The 14958-nt window shown below is 31.8% G+C and overlaps 2 protein-coding genes across 3 annotated transcripts; both read left to right on the forward strand.

Moving 5' to 3' along the window:
* The first annotated feature begins 566 nt into the window (after nt 1-566).
* Nucleotides 567-7062, forward strand: LOC25501057 (protein FRA10AC1). The gene is made up of 11 exons (XM_013589605.3): nt 567-781; nt 864-931; nt 1774-1858; nt 2463-2546; nt 3202-3241; nt 3432-3477; nt 4067-4125; nt 4669-4736; nt 5696-5779; nt 5864-5931; nt 6579-7062. Exons 1-11 carry the CDS (start codon nt 726-728, stop codon nt 6665-6667), a joined length of 747 nt encoding a protein of 248 aa, XP_013445059.1. The 5' UTR covers nt 567-725; the 3' UTR covers nt 6668-7062.
* A 2792-nt stretch (nt 7063-9854) lies between these two features.
* LOC25501058 (nuclear transcription factor Y subunit A-4) lies at nt 9855-14368 on the forward strand. 2 transcript variants are annotated; one of them, XM_024771874.1, is made up of 7 exons: nt 9855-9966; nt 10544-10771; nt 11449-11564; nt 11638-11706; nt 13012-13176; nt 13522-13862; nt 14030-14368. In XM_024771874.1, the coding sequence occupies exons 2-6, from the start codon at nt 10561-10563 to the stop codon at nt 13843-13845; spliced, it is 885 nt and encodes a 294-aa protein (XP_024627642.1). In that variant the 5' UTR covers nt 9855-9966; nt 10544-10560; the 3' UTR covers nt 13846-13862; nt 14030-14368. The 2 variants fall into 2 exon arrangements, with proteins under 2 accessions (XP_024627642.1, XP_013445060.1); XM_013589606.3 differs by lacking the exon at nt 9855-9966 and adding an exon at nt 10368-10444 and having other exon boundaries at nt 14030-14267.
* Nucleotides 14369-14958: the final 590 nt, after the last annotated feature.

A 14958-nucleotide genomic window follows, 5' to 3' on the forward strand; every position in this document is an offset into this window, starting at 1 on the left:
TCCTAGAAAGGTACAAGGATAAATCATGACACCATACGAGACTTCGAAGCCACCGAGAAACGTAAGATAACGCTACCAAAGACCAAGTTAGCGAAAGGCACCTAAGGAACTTCAGTGAAGAAAGAACCATATCGGTGAGAAAACGGAAAAACCCAATGAGAAAGCTCAGTAGATGATGAATCAAATTAAATGAGTTGCGAAAAGCTCCTAGAATCGAGAAAAATGCCTGAAACCACAACGCCGGAGAGCCATCGATATAATGATTTTGTTACCGAAAATATACGATTATAGAGAAAGAAGATATCATTTTTGCTAAAAAAATCTCAGATTTCGTAGATACTCTAAATATACCATACCATCTTGTGTTGATATAAATAAGTGAACAATTGAATATTTTAACTTCAACTTCTACATATATTACAATACATTATCTCTATTGACAAGAAGAAATCAACTCCTTATAACACCACTAGTTTAAGTAGTGATTTTTTTTTTTTAAGCACGCTAAAATAAAATAGTTGAAAAATTGAAAATAAGACAAGGGTATTTTCGTTAATCCCTTACTTGTATGTATAACCAGCAGAAAAATCTAATTTTTTTGGTAGAATCGAAGAGAGGAATGAAAAAATGAACACCATTTAATCGTGTTCTTTCCCAATCAATTCACAAACCCTAGTTCCCAAAATCTGATCGTAGCTCCTTCTTCTTCTTCTTCTTCATTCAGCATGACATCGTTGGGATCTCTGAAATCAACGATATTCGACAGAGAAGAGAGAAAACAGTGCGTTCCGTTCCTTTTCATTCACCCCTTCTTCATTCTTCGTTAAAACCTAACTTTTTTCTCATTCTAATTCTTATTGCAGGCAGTATCAAGCACATATTCTTGGCCTCAATGCATATGATCGCCACAAAAAGTTTATCAATGATTACGGTGAATATCATTTACCTCTTTCTTTTCAAATGCAAAATGTGCTTTAGATTGTTTTTGAACCGATTTCATTGGTTACTGTAATCTCAGAAAGAAAGAAAAAAATGCTTAATTGTTTCAGACATGTTTCAAATGATGTCATTCTAACTGTTTTTTCGGATGCCATTTTTTATTTTTTATTTTTTCATTGTTTGGGAATGGACAATAAGGATTAATCAAATTTTGAGCTATTGATTTGGTTAGTCTTAATGTCCTAAAGTAAATGGATGATGAACAGTCTTCTCCATTAAGGAAAAGGAAGGAGGCTACAGTCATCCGGAAATTCAAACAACCCCTTGCTATTAAACATGCATGTGATTTTTTTTATTTTTTTATTTATTTTTTATTTTTTTTATCTAGTTCCACCAATTCAAGAACAAAAAGATTGGTTAATAATAGATACAATTTGGTAATGGGTTTGTGATGGGATGCTTAAATTACTTTCCTTGGGCTTGGTATTTTGTTTTTCATTTTTTGTGATCTGTCAGAAGTCTGATGGAGAGATAATATACTGAGATTTGATTCAAATGGCCTTCAGGATTTGGTTGTCCACATTGAAAAAGGACTTTTATTGTTCATGCCGTTGTCATTCATGTCTTGTTTTGACCGAAGTTTTTATCATATTGTAGTTGATTGCAATAATGCTCAGTTAAAAATGCTTCAAGTTCCTTTTACCATCTTGGTACTGTTAGAAAATATCTCAGAATCAGATTTCCATGATATTTCAGCTTACTGTGAATTTCGTTTAGCTGTACTATTATATTCAACCGATCAATTCTTCTAAGATTAATTTATCGTGCCTACAGTTACTTTCTATGGGAAAGAAGAAAAACCTTCAACCTTAAAGTTGCCCATTAAAACAGATAAAGACACGCTAAGAGAGGGATATAGGTAAGCTTGTTATCTCGCCGTATTGTAGGATAACCCTGGTGCCAATTTCATGCACTATATTCCTTAATTTTGTCTTATTTTTCCTCTTTTGTAACACAAAACTTATCATATGTAAGATAAGCATGTCATAATTTTCTTTTATATTTTAATTATCATCCTCACTTTCCATTTTCATTATTGATACCATTAGCCATCTCTTGTAGCCTGTTGGGTTTTCCTTTGGTATATAGTACAATTTCATGCATTCTGCAAACTTTGTATGAGACGTTTGACCTTGCTATAAGAGAAAAATCGGGATCTTTTGAGTATTTTATTTGGCACACTTGTGAATATAGCTTTGCGTAGAAATAGAAAAACACGCTTATGTGTGTGTGTGTGTGTAAGAAAGAAAGAAAGAAAAAAAAAACCAGAACCCCATGGCATGACTATTGAAATCACGAATATGAGTAAATTGTCCACCCTACTCAGGATCCCTTTGGAGCTTCCATATGAATATCTTTTATTATTGGAAAAATACTTTGCCTTTCTTCCTTGCCATCTTTTCTATCAACTTGTCTGTTTCTGTGTCAGAATTTTAATGTTGTTTATCCAAACGTTTTGCAAGATTTATACGTTCAGAGGAAGATGATATGGATCCATCATGGGAGCAAAGGCTGGTGAAGCGTTATTATGCTAAGCTTTTTAAGGAGTATCCTTTGCACAATTCATTTTTTTACTAAAAATATTTATATCGAGGAGTATTGATTTCTTTATTCCTTTGTTAGTGTTACCAGTATTTTTAGTTCCTAGAAATTGGGCAAACGTTGATTTTGGTGTTATAAACAATTTATTCATTTAATCCATGTTTTTAACAAAAATAGTGTTTATAGCCTATTATTAGGAGATTTAAAACACAACTTTTGTATTTTTTTCAGGACTGAAGACACTATCTGGTTAAAGGCACAAACTAAAAATTTATAATTTTTTATAGTGATCAGAATCAACATTTGCCTAATTTTGATCATTGGGACCAAAAATATCACCCTGTTTTTATACTTATGTGATATTGGCATTGGGTTTTTATTATAGATTTGGTTTAATTAGTTGGAGGAGTCCACATGTAAGAGCTAATGCATTGCAACGCAAATTTAGAAAGCTCTGTTTACTAGATTTTGCTTTCCATTCACTGAATTTGTTCGTACATAAAATATTTTATCTAAAATGGCTTATATGAAAGGTCAGAAAGGATATATAAAGTTGTCATTGAAATTGCTTTTGATACACAAATATAGGGGATGTATTCTAATTATACTCTATCAAAATTTAGTATTACTTATTTTCTGGTTGCCTTAAATCCTTTTAAGATACTGTCTTGCTGACATGTCGCAGTACAAGAGTGGTAAGGTAGTCACTCGTTGCATTTAGAATTTTTTTTTTTGGTCGTTAGCTAAATATTGCACCTTTAAGTAATTTTGAACCTTGTGATTTTTCAATTTCCCCATACCTTTTTTTTTTTTTTTTGTAGTCTGAGATCTCATTTTATGCAGATTATATCTTTCACGGTTTTATGCTGATAAATTGCTTAATTTTGTAGATTGGTCTCAGATGGAGAACAGAGAAGGAAGTCATGTCTGGCAAGGGTATTGGTTATTCTTTCACTGACTAGTTTTGCTTAATTATGACTCGCTTGCCTCCATTCCATGTTTAACTAGAACTATTTCATAAAACAAATGCTTTTTAGATTTGTTCTCTCTGTAGTCTAAATTAAACTGTTACGCAAAGAAGTTCATCCATTAAACTCATAGTTAACATCTGTTTTAGTAAAATTTATGTTGAGTTGACCTATTTTTCATATGCAAATAGAATTTAACGGAAAGAACTTCTTAATATCATCCATCCACATGAATCCCATGGTTTACATCTATTTCCTTGTCATTTCCTATGAGGGTCACCCAAGATACTTAAGTGTTGAACTTGTACAAATTATTCCAATTCCAATTTTTAATTTTCTTCATAAACATTGTCTACAGACAATTTAAAACTTAACTCTGGAGGGACATATAGACTTTTGCTGTAGATCATGCTTGCACAAGCTAGAATCCTATATTTTTCATTGACCTGTCCTATTCTAACTGCATAGTTGCAGAGGTAGTGCGAGCTGTCTTTAATTTGTTATATGATTTAGAATCCTATTCAATTGTAAAGTTAACGTATCACATAATTTTGCAGGCCAATTTTTATGCGGTAACAAGCATTGCAATGAGAAAGATGGATTAGCAAGCTATGAGGTAAGGTATTCTTTTCATTACCATTAATTTATCTATTTGACTAGTCTGGTGGAGAGGGAGATGGATTGAAGATAACCCAATCAAAAGGGAAGGTGAAGAATGTAGCAAACATTAGGAAAAACCACTAGGAAGAACCCTTATTATTTCTGAAGATCAGGCTTTAGATATAATGTAAACTACAGTGGTTAATCCATGAAGCTGTCCCTATTTAGTGGGTAAGGGCATCATTGTTGTTTTCCCTGTTTTTTGAATGCATTATGTTATTTATTAGGAAACATATGTTTACGTCTCTGTCTATAGTTCCAGTTTGTCATGTAAATTCATAATTAGATAAAAATGATCTTTGCTACAATATTTATTGATTTAGTTTGTGATATAGTTCATGCACGATATTCAGCATATATGCTTCTCTTTTTTCTCTCTCTCAAACACTACTCTTGATTGATCATTCTATGACTAACTTCAGCTCTACTTGAGGGCCAAGGATTCATAATTTGTATATATGTCGTTACATGTTTCCACTTTATTTGCTTCACGTTACAGGTGAACTTTTGTTACTTTGAAGCTGGAGAGAACAAACAAGCTCTAGTTAAATTGGTAGCATGTGAGAGGTGAGTTAGTATGAAACATTACCGGTTTTGTTGCCCATGTCATTGTTTTCTTATGAATCCATATCCTCTAGTAAAGTGACTAATATCAATTATCAATCATTTGATGATGAAATTAAGCATTGGTATCATAAATGTGTATAACAAATTATGGGTTATTCAAATATCAATCCTTCTCTTCTATACTGAATTTCTTTGTTTACATTCTACAATTTTCCTGCTGGATACTGGTTCCCCGTCATATTTGTCAAATGCTTGGTCCTCTTTTGGTTATTGTATATAACACGACTTGTTTATATGAAATTGGAACACATTTAAGGTCATGACTTGGGAAACATCAGTATCTGCTGGACTTTGGAAATGTATTATTCTTAAAACATTTCTGCTGTAAGATTCCATAAAAAAATGAATCTCTCGTTGGCTTCTTAAATTACCTTCAATCAAAATTAAAAATATGATAATGCAAGTCCATGGGATCGGATCTAGAAATAGTGTAAGATTTCCTGTATTAGTTGAATTAAATTGGTTTTGAAACTCGCTGACGTAGGTACCTCAAGAATATTACAAGTTGTTTTGTTATCTTATCATTATTTATTGAAAAACAAACCATTTCCATATACTGTTGTTGTAATTTGACACCATTAATTTGTTTCTATAACAATACCTGAAGAAGTAATTTTACCTGGGCAGTTGACATATCACTCCCAAACTTGAGGCTGATTCTTTTGAAAGTGATTCTTTCAGTAATAATTGTCTTCGATTTGATTTATAATAAACTGCCAATATGCTTATTTAGGAGAATCCTTTTTAAAAAGTTGAGGTTATTCATCTCTTTGATTGAGAGTGTCTCCTTTCAAGTCATTATCGAGGGTTTTACATGTTTTCAGTTTTTCAATAATTTAAGGTTGTCTGGTAGTAAATCAAATTTCTGTTCTATTTATTTATTGGTTATTTTTCAATAGATGTGCAGGGAAACTTAACTACAAGAGGCAGAAAGAGAAGGAGCAATTAGAAAAAAGACAACAAAAGCATGATAGAAGAAAGAGGTGAGAATCGAGAACATTGCTGCCCCCAACCCCTTCTTTCACTTATTGAATGAAAATACATAAATTGAATCCTTTCAATTGTAGGAGCCGTTCAAAGAGTGATGATGATGATCTAGATGAGAGCCAAGAAAGTGAAGAGAGAAGACGAAAAGGTTCGGAGTTGTCACATTTTTATGGCTATTTTACATCAGGATATGAAAAACTCTATTTTTGGTTCATCATTTCTTTTTGTTGCAGGAAACTCATTGTTTTGCAATTGATTTTTTTTTTTCCTTCATGAAAATATATATGCAAAGCATTAATAATAACACATCAATTTTTGCGCTTGATGAAGTAATTAATCCATTCAACGCAGTGTATGCCGTTTCTTTTAGCAAGAAGTAGGAAGGCCTAGATTTAGAATGACCAGTGCTTGTTTTCTTCGTGAAATTATTTGTTGTTGTGATTGACTTTGGCATATGAGGTTGTTGTCTCTTCTAGTTTTGCAACTATATTGGTTTTATTGGCTTTATCTTTTGTTGCTGTATTTGCATCTTTTGTAATGCTTTGCCAAACTTCCATGGTTATTTTTGTTGTCACTTACAATATTGTCTAATGGGAAGCGAGTTTGGTTAGAAAAGTAAAATCTTTCCTATTATGACGTGAAACGGTGTCTACCAATACAGGAAAGCACATTTTGCCTGCTCGGCTTGCTTTTTAATAGTTAACTTAAATGTTTGGAAATCCTTTTTCTACTCTGAAAATTTTGTTCTGACATTTGCTGCTATGAGCTTAAACTTTATTTAACATGTATTTTCAGGAAAGAGGGCGTTGGTGTCATCCAGTGATCATAAAATTGACGAGGATGATGATAACATAGACGAGTTTCTCGAGGGGATGTTTCCCTGATTTTTTACTCTGATTCATTGCTATATCTGAAAAGTATATCTTGAGACCAAAGCTGGGAAAGATGGAAAAAGGTTAGACAGTGCTGGGAGCAAGTGGGTACTGCAGGTGGATGCCTATAATATAGGAATATGGTGAGACCATTGATGCTTGAGACAAAACTCTGTTTAGCCTATGGAGTCCTTCGAAATTGTGCACACTATAATTGCTTAACATATGCTGGATGCTTAGGAGCTTGTATTCTGTACAGTTTACTATATATTATATTTATATCTCCTTGTAATCGCAGTTATAAATATGCGAAGTAGAAGGATCTGTTCCATGTTCTGGGCTTTGTTTTAAAATTATCCATTTATTGAGCTTTAATAAAATATGGTGAAAAATGACCATTCATCAAATGTTTGATGCCGGGGTTTGTTGTTTCTTGTACCCTCTTTGAGGGTATTTTTTTGTAGTTTCAACTTTTGAAATGATTTACATACACGTAGTTTGGACATTCCCAAGTTGTGTTCAAAGTCACTTTGTCACAAAATTGCAAGTTAAAATCAATTCAAAATCATGATTGCAATGACTGGCGATTGCAGTTGATTAGAAGAGAAGTCTACCACGTACTGTTTTAACTTTTAATTCCTTTCCTTCATTCTATGCTTGTTTGTTGGCTTGTCGCTGAACTACATGACCATACTACTAGTACTGTACTATTAATAACTTTTTTGAATGCCAAGATAACTCTTAAGAAATGTGCCATCGTTCCACCAAATTCTTATTTTGATCATTCTTTTGGTGCCATTTGTAATAATACATCAGTGACTTTGAAGGGTACGGGTTATCATAGTAATGAATGATGCATCCCCTTGGTGGCCACATTGACAATAGCCACGTATAAACTTTCTTTGCTACTCCATTCGGTCACTATTATAAGCAAAAATTTACTTTTTAAATTCATTCAATAAATGATGTATTTAGTCTACATATAAACTACATACATCATTTATTGAATGAACCTAAAAAGGTCAATATTTATTTATAATAGTGACCGTAGGGAGTATTACGGGTGATTTTTCAGCAACTTGTTAGATTTGTGGCGTCAAGACAAAACCTTTAAATAGATTAAATTTATATTGCCACATCATCTTGAATCCTATAGTCTAATTAATAATAAGGTCCATATCAATATCCATATGATGCTTTAGTTTCCAATTCAACCAATATGAACAAAAGTGTGACCAGTATCACAAGAAGTCATGGCTTGAGACAAGAAATTGAAGAATAAGTTTGACCTTATTTTTTGATTAAAAAAACTCTAACTTAACATGTTAATAAGGTCAGATTAGGTTTACAAAGATCTTTATTAAGTGTAGTAGTTAACATTTCTAGCTAAAGACTCAGCTTTTAGAATACATCAGACATGTTAAACGAAAGTCTTATTAAACTCAACTTACTTCCACATCTTGCCATAGCCTCTAGTGTAGTCTCCCACCCGTCAAACTCAATATTGCATTATAACATTAGAGCAATTTTTCAACATACACTCTTTTAGACATATTTCTAATTATGACGCCATTTTGAGCAATCTATTGTTACACGAAGTTCAACATGCATCATTTATATGTAAGAATTTAATGAAATGATGTCTTAATAGATAACTCCAAATGCAATGTAAAACTTATACTTTTTTAGAAAATTAATCACAAGTGACAACCATCCTTTTGGCACCATTAAAAAAAATCCTTTTGGCAGCTAAACCCCACTTCTAATAACAAAATTCTTAGTTTACTTTTTCACTATAACATAACTTTCTTAATATTTAGATTAGATTAGATTAGAAGCATGACACAACACAAGTGACATTAACTTAGTGCTAATAGATTAAACATAGTTGTCGTTTCTTATTTAACTCAATTTTTAAAACAAAAAGATGGTTAAACGAAATAAGCAAGTATATTAATTAATGATAACGGCGTAAAACTTACATCTAAGACAACACATTAAAAATAAAAAATGAATTTTAAAATATCATTATTTATTTATTGTTATCCATGTGATGCATTCGTCATATTCCATATATATTTTATGTTGTACTAGGAAACACAAGGATAAGGATTGACAAACTTGTTAAACAATGTTTCTGTTGAGGTCACATTCTAAAGTAAAGTAAAGTAAAGAAAATGAGATAAGAGGGACCATTTTTGTCAACACATCATTGTTCTTACATTACACTCAATTAAATTAGGTAATTAAGGTTACATATTTTATTTTGGTTTTCTCCGACAAGGACAAAGACCTTTGCGTGAAGTAGAAAATAATAAAATATATTTCTTGCATTTTCATTTTCTCAAAACAAAACAAAACCAACCAACTAAGATTATTCATACAAGCAAGTGTGGATGAAAAACAAATAATACGAGAGAAGAAAATATTGCAAACAAAATACATACATAATGTAAAACCAAGAGAAATTAGAACATGAGGTTAATCAAAGATCATGAGGTTTTTTTTTTTTTGACAATCAAAGATCATGAGGTTGAATTCAGCTATAATAATATAACAATATTGAATCTTTTAACGAGAATTTTATCATCTATTATGATCATATATACTAAGCTAAAAGAATTAGTCTTTGTTGTAGCACACAAAAACACTCTATTTGAAGAAAAAAAATACATAATATAAGACTATAAGACTGATTGTACCTAATTTAATTGACAATATTATGTATTTTTTTTAAAGCTGATTGTTCTATTAGAAATTAGAAATTTAATTAAAGTTTATATTGTTAGGTCTAGCACCTTTAAGATGCAGTTGTTTGTGCATTTCAATAAAAAAATGTTATTTGGACAACAATTTAGTTCTTCAACAGCGTATTTATATACTGTATAGATACAATTTCATTTTTATATATATATATTTTTTATCTTTTCTTGAATCAAATCAACAATTATAAATAATATTTTTTTATATAGTTGTCAAATAAATTGTAAATTTTGATTGTTCAAATATTATTTCTCTTAGCTAAAACCAACCTTTTGAAAAATGATTTAAAATGCTCATTCATATATCACTTAAATTAATACTCATTTCCTAATTTTTATAAAAAAATTAAAAATCTAAGTTTTTATTAAATAAAATAATATAATTTGTTTTTTGATTCCTTGTTATTCTTATATTCTCTTCAATTCAAATTCAATGTAATGATGCTTCATTGTCTCTGCTAATAATAACATAGAAAGAGAGAGAGAGAGAGAGAGAGAAATAGTCTGACCTCAATGCAACTCAGCTTCTGAAAACCAAACCTTCCAATAGTAAGTTCTTCTAAAGTTTCTAACTTTATGCTTTTAAATCACCAAATCTATAGTTTTGATTCAAATTTGACCACAATTTTGTAAATGGTGTTTCTCTGTTTGCATGTTTTTGTTTTCCTTTATGAAAAAATGAGAATTTTCTGTTAAGTATGTATATTTGGTTTGCATCAAAGTGATAGAAAAATAAAATTTGAGTTTTGAGTTTTCATTCAAGTAAATGAAAAAGGGCTGTGTAGTAATCACTTTGTTTTCATACTTTGGTATTCAATTTCTAAGCTTAAGAACACAGAGCTTGATCAAGCTCAAGCTATGAAGCACGGACACTTCTTATATTAGCCGACAAGTGTCCGACACCGACACATATAATTACACTCAATTATGTGATTTTCTCAAATTATTAGCAGTGTCGGCGTGTCCGTGTCGTGTCTGTATTCGTGCTTCACAGAGCTCAAGTGTTTTTGAGCTTATCTGAGTAAGGGTAAATGTTCAAACAATTATTTATTTTTATTTATTTTTAATATAATTTGATTATGTTTCTTGTGATTTGGAATTTGTTGTATCTTTGTTTGGTTCAAAGGAAAAAGCTGTGAAAGGATGCCAGGGAAACCAGAAACTGATGATTGGAGAATAGAGCATAGTGAGCAGGTTCAGTTGCCATCTTCCATTTACTCTCATCATCAGCCTTGGTGGCTTGAAAATGGCTCCAAACCATCTTCAGCTGATCAGCTAAATGGTTCAATCATGAATGATGTCACACATTCAGAGCCTTTGGTTTCTCCTTCACTTTCTTTAACTGATAACTCAGGTGTCTGTATTTTTATGCCTCTTCAAACTTTTTCTTGTTTATAAATCATAATGTATTTTTGTTATTACTTCCTTTTGCACACACATCTTTTTTAATTCTAACTATTTGCATCAGCCAGCATGCTTGTGTAAGCTGTAGTAATTTATCTGTTTTGATCTATGAAGCACGGACACCGAACACCGACACAAATAATAATTTGAGAAAATGATATAATTTAGAGTAATCATAGGTGTCGTGTCTGTGTCGGTGTCGGACACTGACGCGTGTCCGGTGTCGGACACGCCTAATCCTAGGAGTATCAGTACTTCATAGGTTTTGATAGATTACGTTGACATAATTTTAGGCCATTTGCATTTTGGTATCTAGATTTGTCATTTGTCAAACCAATTGGACTTTTTCATCTTAATGAACATATAACATTAAGCATTTTACCCCCTTATTTACTATGATTGTTTATAATCAATGGAAGCTTATAGATGACACAAGTAACTTTTCGAAGGAAATTTCCCTCTAAATGATATTCTAGTTGTGTTCAAAGTGAGAGAATTGTGTCTTCAATGATGAATTTTGAATGATAGATTGAGAATTCACAATCACAAACTTAATGTGTCTCTTTACATGTATTGTCATTGTATATGCATTTAATATTCATGAAAAAAATGTCTTATTGGTCTCAGGCGGGGACGTTGCCAAGGAGCACCGAAACATCAAACACACCCTGTCCTCAACCACAGCTAGCATGGACAAACACCTTTATCCAAATTCGCAGAGGGAACTTGTTGGTCATTCGATTGTAAGACCTTTAACATTACATTTTTCCAAGATATGTACACATCATGGTGAACTTTTGTCATATCTGGTTACAGGTTTTAACATCTCCTTATTCAAACGCACAATTCGGTCAAATCTTGAATGCGTATGGACAACAAGCTATGGTATGCTATTAAAATATTGCTATGTCGATGTGATTGAAAATCAAACTTACTTGATTTAGTCTCTTTTTTAATCTATAGACCGGAACTTACCTTCTTTTCATTCATTGGAAAGATAATTTGTTTACTTCTTGTGTTTGGTGTCTAGGATAGATATTGTGTGCATCTATATCTGCGCATGATAGGCTTATTCACAACATAAAATACAATCAGCTTATTCATCTATTCCTTGCAAGGATATGGCATATTAATATTTATAATTATTACAAATACTCTCAGCAAATATGTTTGTTTGAAAAAAAACTTACAAATATGTTGTAATGATAAAATAGTTCATAAAGTGAATATGTGTGTAATCTATGAAGCCCAGATGCTTCAGAAATAGAAGATTATCGGTGTCCGGCACATATTCAATACTGATGCACATCTGATACTATCCGTTACATACCGAAAAAATATCCGATAAAAAATTACATTACTTTTAAAGATACTTTCATCGATATTTCTCAGATAATTTTTTTGTACTTCTTACTAACTAAAGAAACAATTGTCATCTAGATATGAATCATGATACATGTTTGATATGTCTTACTAACTAAAAACAAACAATTGTATGTTTTTTCTGACCGATTCATAGTATAAGAATATGTGCTGATATAGGTAGGTAGAAATTATGTAGCTATGCGTACTTGTTATGATTACAGTTTTAAAAAAATTGTAATCATCATATATTGACTACTGATAGTATTTGTTTATTAGTAACTTGAGCAATAAATAATGTGAATGTCTCTGTACAATCATTATGTATCTGTACTCTACTATGCACCTGGGTTTCTTAGTGTGTAATATGAATTCTTATTTTGGTAATAAAAAAATATTATGTATTGATTGATTGCATGTTCTTAATTGTGTGTAGATTAATGTTCATAGTAATATTTGTAGTTAGTTTTTTCGGACTATAATTTATATATATTTATGTATATTTTTTTGTTTTATGAACTAAACTATTGAGAATATACAACTAGTCACTCATTCAGTTTGAAGTAATTTGACCATGTTTGTACTTAGTTGTAACAATAAGCTTGAATGTATCTTTAGCTGTAAGCTTTGTCTCTCTTGTTTCCCTCATTACCTTGTTTCCCTCTCTGTGGACTTTCACATCTAAATTTAAATTATACCTCTCTTCCTTTTTTTGTCCAAGACGTTTTTTTATTTTTATGGGCCTATCAGTCTTTTAATGTTCTTAATAGTTAATACTGCTCTGTTGCTAATTTACTCGAGTCCTAACAGCTATTGGCATTATGCTAGATGAATCCTCAGCTATACCAAATGCATCATGCTAGAATGCTTTTGCCACTTAAAATGGAAGAGGAGCCTGTGTATGTCAATGCAAAGCAGTATCATGGTATTTTGAGACGAAGACAGTCGCGCGCTAAGGCTGAACTTGAAAAGAAAGTTATTAAAGTTAGAAAGGTATGACTGATATCTACAGCATCATCACTGATATGATGAAAAAATGGCTGTAAAGTTAAAATTCATTGTGTTTAATACTTGACTATCATATTTGTGCATCTGTTGGTATCCAAAACCTACTTCTCTAAAAGATTAAGCAGTTTGGAAAAGGCACCTCAGTCCTCAAGAGTTTATATTAAGAAATATGTAAAATATATCCCTTAGGAATGGTTTCTATATTTTATCGTTATTTGTTTTCTTATTTAATGAAGATTAGGACTCTAGTACTAGTATAAATATGTATTACTGCTTTTCCATTTGTGTAGAATTGATCATAATCACAGCTGTATCATTCATTTATAACAGCCATATCTTCATGAATCCCGTCACCAACATGCTTTGAGAAGGGCAAGGGGAAATGGCGGCCGTTTTCTCAATACAAAAAAGCCCGAACACAACGATTCTAATGCCGCTCTAGAAAAAGGCAACAATACTGGCACAACATCGGGTACCAACAATGAGAATCAAGGCTCATCTAATGTGTCGCAGCACATGCACAAAATGCAGGGTTTCAACATCGGTTACCATGATGGAAATGGCTTTACAGCACTATGTCATTCACAGGCAAATGGAAAACAGGAGGGTGACTTCTTTGGTAAAAAGAGGGAATCAAATGGTGCTATTAAATGACCCTCATACCGCACGAGGTAGATATTATAAACTTGATACTAGAAAATAGTAATTATTCTCGTCTGCTCCATTTTCTAACAACTAAATACTACTTAAAAGGGAAATAATATGAGATGGGGGAGTACATGACAGTAAGGTTTAGTTGAATATATTTCAATTCTTACACGTCTCACATGTATTGCAGGTGAAGATGAAGGGCTTTGCCTCATCCAACTCATGATGCTGTAATTCGAAGGCAACTCATTCTTGGCTAAATTAGATAGACTACAGTGGTGAAACCAGTGGCATGGTACACGTCATGCCTCGTTCAGTCTCCCCTTACTTGTGTTTCTCTTTACATTCCATTTGCAAAATGAGTGAGACAAATAAAAGAAAAATCACTTTGGTTTGTGAACTTTACAACAAGAATCACTTGTGTGTCATATACTCATATATACTCCTCAAAATCTTAAACCTTTGTTTTATCCTATTTATCCTTCCACACATTATCTTTGAATGGAAAGTTAGACTTTTGTTCCATAAATTGTTGACTTATTGTTATTCATGGCGTGTGCATCATCCCTGATGTAAGATTTTTACATGTCATAAAACTATTTACAAGTGAGTATAATAGGATCGTTTCCGCAGGGAGTTGCGTATATCTTAAGCAATTCAACATCATTTATCATATTAAGTGTTTGGGTATAAAAGTTTGTTTGTGTAAAACTATTTTAACTATTTGACATAAAAGTAAATCGAGTAGAGATAGGGCTATTTCGCTTGGGGTCAGAGACACTCAACCAAGCGTAACAACTGCAACCTCTCGATCAAATAACGGATTCTAGCTTTTTAAGTGATATTATCACAATCACTCAACAATACCATTCATGTTCAAATGATAGCGTTATTTCTAAGGGATTGTTTAAATGTCGATTTTCCAAACTATTTAAATGATCACAAAATCGATTGGATCATTTAATCGATGATTTCCCAATCTATTAATTGATCTAAAAGCATTAAGTTCTAGATTAAAAGTGATTATCAAAGATTAACATCTATGTATAGAATGAAAACTTAGATAGATTGTTATTCTACTCCTAGATTCAAAAGTATTTGTCAATATCATTTCAAATC

Source organism: Medicago truncatula, chromosome 8, assembly GCF_003473485.1.
Source record: "Medicago truncatula cultivar Jemalong A17 chromosome 8, MtrunA17r5.0-ANR, whole genome shotgun sequence".
Classification (NCBI taxonomy): Eukaryota; Viridiplantae; Streptophyta; class Magnoliopsida; order Fabales; family Fabaceae; genus Medicago; species Medicago truncatula.

What these genes read in the sequence shown, in the direction of transcription:
- LOC25501058 (XM_024771874.1), top strand. Translation starts at nt 10,561, where the DNA reads ATGCCAGGGAAACCAGAAACTGATGATTGGAGAATAGAGCATAGTGAG. An exon ending in AACTTGTTGGTCATTCGATT is followed by an intron (nt 11,565 to 11,637) that starts GTAAGACCTTTA and finishes ATCTGGTTACAG; the next exon opens with GTTTTAACATCTCCTTATTC. An exon ending in CGTATGGACAACAAGCTATG is followed by an intron (nt 11,707 to 13,011) that starts GTATGCTATTAA and finishes GCATTATGCTAG; the next exon opens with ATGAATCCTCAGCTATACCA.
- LOC25501057 (XM_013589605.3), top strand. Translation starts at nt 726, where the DNA reads ATGACATCGTTGGGATCTCTGAAATCAACGATATTCGACAGAGAAGAG. An exon ending in CGCAGTACAAGAGTGGTAAG is followed by an intron (nt 3,242 to 3,431) that starts GTAGTCACTCGT and finishes TTAATTTTGTAG; the next exon opens with ATTGGTCTCAGATGGAGAAC. An exon ending in AAATTGGTAGCATGTGAGAG is followed by an intron (nt 4,737 to 5,695) that starts GTGAGTTAGTAT and finishes ATTTTTCAATAG; the next exon opens with ATGTGCAGGGAAACTTAACT.